The sequence below is a fragment of the Staurois parvus genome, unplaced genomic scaffold (assembly GCF_062004578.1).
Source record: "Staurois parvus isolate SC_StPar_1 unplaced genomic scaffold, SC_StPar_1.0 ptg000668l, whole genome shotgun sequence".
Classification (NCBI taxonomy): Eukaryota; Metazoa; Chordata; class Amphibia; order Anura; family Ranidae; genus Staurois; species Staurois parvus.
The window spans coordinates 7974522-7981892 of record NW_028318464.1 but is presented as its reverse complement, the minus strand read 5'-3'; the positions used below and the strand labels follow the sequence as shown (position 1 = coordinate 7981892).

Below are 7371 nucleotides of genomic sequence, written 5' to 3'. Positions count from 1 at the left end.
CTCCATTATTTCTTCATCAATTAAGCAGGTAAAAGTTCTGGAGTTGATTCTAAGTGTGGTATTTGCATTTAGAATCTATTGCTGTGAACCTACATCATGCGTTCAAAGGAGCTGTCCATGCAACTGAAACAGGCCATTGTAAGGCTTCAAAAATTAAACAAATCCATCAGAGAGATAGCAGCAACATTAGGAGTGGCCAAATCAACAATTTGGTGCATTCTGATGAAAGAATAATGCACTGGTGAGCTCAGCAACATAAAAAGGCATGGACGTTCATGGAAGACAACAGTGGTGGATGATCGCAGGATCCTCTCTATGGTAAAGAAAAACCCAGACAAGTGAAGGACACTCTTCAGGAGGTGGACATATCATTGTCCAAGTCTACAATCAAGAAAAGACTTCACGAGAGCAAATACAGAGGGTTCACCACAAGGTGCAAACCATTCATAAGTCTGAAGAATAGAAAAGCCAGATTAGACTTTGCCAAAAAACATCTAAAAAAGCCAGACCAGTTCTGGAAAAGCATTCTTTGGACAGATGAAACTAAGATTAATCTGTACCAGAATGACGGAGAAAAAAAAAAGTGTGGAGAAGGCTTGGAACAGCTCATGATCCAAAGCACACAACGTCATCTGTAAGACACGGTGGAGGCAGTGTGATGGCATGGGCATGCATGGCTTCCAGTGGCACTGGGCCATTGGTGTTTATTGATGATGTGACAGAAGACAGAAGAAGCCGGATGAATTCTGCAGTGTTTAGAGATATACTGTCAACCCAGATTCAACAAAATTGATTGGATCGTGCTTCACAGTACATATGGACAATGATCCAAAACACATTGCAGAAACAACCCAGGAGCTTTTGAAGGAAAAGAAGTGGAATATTCTGCAATGACCGAGTCAATCACCTGATCTCAACCCCATTGAGCATGCATTGCACTTGCTGAAGGCAAAACTAAAGGCAGAAAGACCCACAAACAAAGAACTAAAGACAGCTGCAGTTAGAGCCTGGCAAAGCATCAGAAAGGAGGAAACCCAGTCTTTAGTAATGTCCATGGGTTCCAGACTTCAGGCAGTCATTGCCAGTAAAGGATTATCATCAAAATATTAAAAATTAACATTTTATTTATGATTATATTCAATTGCCCAAATACGTTTGGTCCCTTGAAAAAAGGGGGGAAGGCTATTCTTAAGAGCTGTAATTCCTAAACCATGCTTCCAATTTGATTGCACATACCCTCAAATTAAACCTGAGAGTGTGCACTTTCAGCCCATATCCATTATATAACTATAGCTTAAATATGTTTTGGTAAATACCTGAAAAAAACTAAAATTGTGCCTGTGTCCAAATATATATGGAACTAACTGTATACACATACACATACATACTAACACATACAGGGGGTATATGTTTATTTAAAAAAAATGTTAAAATAACATACAAATAGACAGCATAAGTCATTACACAATATGATTATTCATTAAAAACAGATTGTGGAGCTGTTTTTTTTTTCTTCGGTTTATATACACGAAGGATTGACATAACCAAGAATAATGGTATCAGTTGCTTAAAAAAAATACAAATTAAAAAAGAAAAAAAAAAAAAAAAGATATATGTATATATATATATATATATTTGTGTCATTATCAACACTCTTTATTTGGGTATCACTGGCAGAACGGAGATGCTGTGGGGTCAAATCCTTTAAAAACATCCTTTAGGGAACCAGCGTCCTGTTCAGAGTCCTGTGTTGGGCTGTTTCCAGCAAAGGGACTTCCGCTGCCGGTTTTGGTTTGCTTGACCAAACCATAGACAGATGGCACTGGCAAGTTGTGAACAGCTGCCTGGCTGTTATCTGAAACAGCTGTAGTTTTAGCACGGGGCCGGTTGTAACTGTTGTAGCGGTCTGTGACCGTATCTGAATTAGGTTTGTCTGCTTCAGGTTGGTCCAGGGCAGACTTGCGCACAAAAAGGGGCTCTTTTGCTTTACCAGCAGTTTTGCTGTCTGAACCCTTCGAGGTTGTCTCATTAGAAGTGGCCTCAGCTGAAGTCTTGCTCCCCATCCGAGGATCATACAAACTAATGGTGCTGAGAACGTTACTTTGGCCGCTGGGTTTGCTCAGTCCCCCTACAGTCAGCAGACGGGGGTCATAGGGAGCAATGGTTGTTGTGCTCTCAACAGGAGGTATTATGGGAAGGGGTTGTGTAGGTTCTGGTGGCCGTGGAGGCAGCACAGGTTCTGTGGATTTTTGAAGACGTGGGTCAGCAGGAGGTTTCCGTGTTCGAGGATCAGTGGGTTTTTCAGCTGGTGCTGATGCAGTGCTGGAGGCAGCATTGACAGTCTTCAAAATCCTAGACAGCAGTTCAAAATCAGGCAAGCTAGTATTTGAAGCTGGTGCATCAGAAGCAGTTGCCCGCTGACGTGGGTCGTGTGATACTGAGGTGGATGGATGGTTAAGTCTGGAATCAAGACTTTGCATAGACTGTAGTGCAGGAGGCATTGGGATGAAGTCCTGTTTAGGAATGGGCAGTGGGATAAGGTCTTCAGGACTCCATAAAACAGTTCTGGCAAAGTTTGTTTTGTTCAAAGTTACATCTTTTTTGATATGGCTGAACTGCTGAAGCTGACTTCTTGGGTCTCTTAATGTATGTCCAGGGAGAGGATCAAGGGGGATGTTGACAGGCTTATCCCGTAGGACCCTTTCACCTTCTTCTTCATCTCCAGCTATTTTATTTACTGGGGAGTCTTGTTTTGAAGAATGAACTGCATGTCTGGCCAATCTAGGGTCACTTGGACCTTTGTCAGATAAAGAGTTGTCTGTGGTTCTGGAAAGTCGTGGATCACGAGAGAGACGGGGATCAGTAGGGCGGCTGGATGGAGCTGCTGAACTTTTTTGCAGACGTGGGTCAACCTGTCCCCCTGTACTGGTGTCTCGGGAAGGGACTTGCGAAGCAGGGCGGTTAGAGGACTGCTGTCGTAATGTCTTGAGTATTGAAGTCACGCTGCTTCCTCCTTCCTCTTCATCACTGGAGTACCAGTTGCCAGGATCACCTGAAAAATGTTAACAATGATCATTAATTTATAGCTCACAGAAGGACTTGGTACAGGAAAGTTCAAAAGTACAAGTACGCAAAGTAGTTAGAGAATATACAGAAAATATGCTAGAAAATGATGTAACCATGATCGATCAGATATCTGTTCATAAGTATTATATGTGACAAGTAAAACATTAAGTCTGAAGCAAGTTAAGGTAAAACTCCACATAAACAGATTTACATACACCAACTATGACTACCCACCTAATATTAAGTATTTATTTATTTTTAATTACAGGTACTTATATGGAGCCGTCAATTTACGCATCGCTTTACATATATATTGTACATTCACATCAGTCCCTAACCCTCAAGGGGTGTACAATCTAAGGTCCCTAACTCAGGACACTGATGGAGGGATCTCTGAGTGGGGACACTGATTTCGACCTCTTATTGGGGGGGGGGGGGGGGGACACTGATGGGGACCTCTGACGGGGACTGAAGTGGAGTGTCACAGTGCAGAGGACCAACTCCATGAATATCCTGTCACCAACCATCCCCGCAAACGCACCGCTCCCTCCTTCCCTGGAAAACTTTGCTGCTCAGTCTAAAAGGCCTGGGCCTATTTTCTCTCCCAGTCTGGGCCTGCAGTGACACCATCAAGTAGGAAGTGATATCCAACCTCGACGGTGTCACCCACATCCGTGACAGCGGATGATCAGCACACTGGCACCGACCGCATGATTTACAGGGGACTGAAACTAGACAGGAAAAAGCCTGGATGTGCTAGCCTGCCCAGTGTCTACTGCTCTGTCCTGCTGTCATTCTACAGCGGCAGTACAGAGCACTGTAGCAGGCTGGGGGGTAGGGAGAGCTGCTCTGATGTGATGCCGAAAAATTATTGAAGGGGGGAGGGGTGACACTGTTTTACCATTCCAGGTGACACCAACCCTAGTGATGCCACTGATCCTGGTGCCATCTCTACCTCAGGTAATCAATTCACACACACCAGGCCAGCCACATGATGTAAAAGAAAAATGTGATTCATCAGAACAGGCCACCCTCCATTGCTCCGTGGTCCAGTTCTGATGCTCACATGACCATTGTAGGCACTTTTGGCTTTTTGAGCATAGGTGCCCTGACCAGTTTGTGGTTACACAGCCCCATACACAACAAACTGTGATGTACTGTGTATTCTGACGCCCTTCTACTGGAACCAGCATTAACTTTTTAGTATTTTAAATTACAGTAGCTCTTCTATTGGATCAGACTACATGGGCCAGCCATTGCATTAACAAGTCTTGGCCATCGATGACCCTGTCACCGGTTTTCTTTGGTAGGTCCTGACCACTGCAGACTGGGAACATCCCACAAGAGCTGCAGTTTTGGAGTTGCTCTATTACAGTAATCTAACCATTACAATTTGGCCCTTGTCAAAGTCACTTAAATTCTTACGCTTGCCCAATTTCAATTGTAATCAACTTCAGGGACAACAAATTCATCTATTGCCTAATATATCCCACCAACTTCAGATGCCATTGTAACAAGATAATCAGTGTTATTCAATATAACTGTTAGTGCTCATAATGTTTTGGCTGATGGGCGATAAGCTTATCCTCAAAAGGATTTGTAAATTCTGGCCTTTCTGCATAGCCTGGAAAATTTTTCTAAGACTATCAGCAAAGCACAAATGTAGCACAGCAATACTAAATATTCACATGGCAGGAACTCAGTGCATTTAGGCATCTATACATGGTGAAGACAACTTGTTGACGTTCAAACCAAGCATCCAAATGGGGAAGAAAGGGAATTTAAGTGACTTTGAACGTGACATGGTTGTTGGTGCCAGACAGGCTGGTCTGAGTATTTCAAAAACTGCTGATCTACTGGGACTTTCACGCACAAGCATCTCTAGGGTTTACAGAGAATGGTCCAAAAAACAGAACATATCAATTGAGTGGCTGTTTGGTGGACAAAAATGACTTGTCATAGGGGAAAGGGTAGACTGGTATGAGATGATAGAAAGGCAACAGTAACTCAACTAACCACTTTTTTAAAACCAAGGTATGCAGAATACCATCTCTGAACGCACATGTCAAACCTCGGAACTGGGCGCCACTCCTGTCAGCTAAGAACAGGAAACGGAGGCTACAATTCGCACAGGCTCACCAAAATTGGCCTGAGTATTGTTGCTGACCATGTAAATCCCTTTATGAGTACAGTGTACCCATCTTCTGATGGCTACTTCCAGCAGGATAATGCATCATGTCGCAAAACTCAAATCATCACAAACCGGTTTCTTGAACATGACAATGAGTTCACTGTACTCCGATGGCCTCCACAGTCACCAGATCTCACTCCTAGAGCACCTTTGGGATGTGGTAGAACGGGAGATTCGCATCACGGTCGAAATGGAACAAAATCTCTGAGGAATGTTTCCAACACTTTGTTGAAGCTAAGCCACAAAGAATTAAAGCAGTTCTGAAGGCAAAAGGGGATCCAACTTGGTACTAGCAAGGTGTACCTAATAAAGTGGATGGTGAGTATACACAGCCTGCATATATAGCAAATAAAGTAGATCCCATGTGTATAAACATGACAAATATATTTAAGGGCCATTCATACCTGTGTGTGCTTTAAAGAAGAACTTCGGAATAAGCAAAAAAAAAATCACCCATTAGTACACCACCCTACACAAAACAGTTAACACAATTTTGAAAATCCTTACCATTTAAGAGAAAAGACTAATTGAATTTTCATAACGTCATCTCTGTAATTTAAAAGATAACACCATCTGCTCTGCGAAGGATGGGGTGTAACAGCAGAGATTACATCATATCCTCTCCTTTCACTGCAGTAAAAGGAAACTACAGCTCCCATCATACAAAGGGAAATGTAGTGAATGTGCGTGGGTACACTCGGCCTGCACGTTGAATGAGTCTCAGTCCACCCACCACTGCAAGTGGGCCTGAATTACACCACTGCTGGAGAAAAAACTACAGAAGGAATGTGCCAAGTCCAGTGGCTGGAATAGGAGGCATGGCAGCCACCAGTCTTACAAACAGGAACCCAAAGAGAATTAACGGTTTGATTTAAAAAATGAATTGGCCATTTCACAGCAACTACTGAGTGAACCAAATAATGGATGACATACTCAGTGAATGTAGGAAATCAGCAACAAGGACATGTTAAGAAGTTTTTACCCAAATTTCTGCTTTAAGGCAGCCCATTTATTTTTCAGGGAATACAAGGCTATCTCTGATTGGTCACAGTGAACAGAAACATCACAATCTATGTCTCAGCCAATCAGAGGAAGCCATGTATTCATTAAGAGACACACACACAACTTTAAGTACACCAGGGGGAAGCTGCTGGTGCTCCCTCCAGAGGAAAATGTTGATTCCTATACATTGCATGGGCTACAATGGCAAATTACAGATTCACGATCAGCCACTGGGAGGTGGCCTTTGCATAATTCGTTTAAAGTGGTAAATAAACCCAAAAGCAAACATATATCATATCCCAGCTTATAATTTCTTAGATGTGGTAGCTGCTGCATTATATTACTTTTTTAGGTTTTTTTTTTCCTTATTTTTACCTGGTACTTTGGCCAGTAAGTGTGTTGTTTTCCAAAAGAACAAGCTCTCTTGCAGATATATTAGAGACATGAGGCTAACCATTTACAACTGACAGTGGTGCTTACAATGATCAGCTTTTATTTATGTAAAAACCTTTATCCCAAAAAGAAAAATGCTGTTGATGTAACTGCTTAAAAAATGTGAGCTGGAGTTTGGCTTCAATCTGTTATTGTATCCAAATCTGTTAGTACGTATAATACTACCCTCCCCCAGATGAACAATGCTACCTTCCAAAGGTGCCCCTGTGCTCCTTTATCCAGAGTGGAGGCACTCTAAATACAGGAGGTGTGTTACTGGCCAGATCATTAGATGAAAACAGAGAGCAAAAAAACTAAAATAAAAGAAAACAAATGTAGCCACCACATCTAATGATTGGTAAGCTGCAATATAATACATTTTTGGTTTTGGTCTTTAAGCAAAGCTGGCCCAAAGTAAGTGTTTAAAAAAATCCCATTCCTGAAATTCTTCTTTAAAATGACAGATATATAAAAGATAATGTAAAGTGAAGCAATCCTTAAATTGATCAGCAAACTTGAGCTTTCCATGTTTTGAAGAGTAAAAGAAAACATTACACTGCTGTACCTAAAGCTGACTATCAATCTGATTATACATGAAAGCTGACAAGCTAAACAACATAATGGCCCCTGAATCTTTGGTAAACCAGATGCCAGCTTTCATAACCTAACTGATGGCAAGT

At 42.0% G+C, this 7371-nt stretch overlaps 1 protein-coding gene across 2 annotated transcripts in view; it reads right to left on the bottom strand.

Annotated features, from left to right (window-relative positions):
- Positions 1–1395: 1395 nt before the first annotated feature.
- ZC3H4 (zinc finger CCCH-type containing 4) overlaps positions 1396–7371 on the bottom strand; it is a 50645-nt gene continuing 44669 nt past the window's right edge. For both annotated transcript variants that reach the window (XM_089652013.1, XM_089652014.1), the window contains exon 14: positions 1396–3052. In XM_089652013.1, coding sequence (XP_089508139.1) covers positions 1668–3052 — 1385 coding nt within the window. In that variant the 3' untranslated portion in view covers positions 1396–1667. The remainder of the gene's footprint in view (positions 3053–7371) is intronic.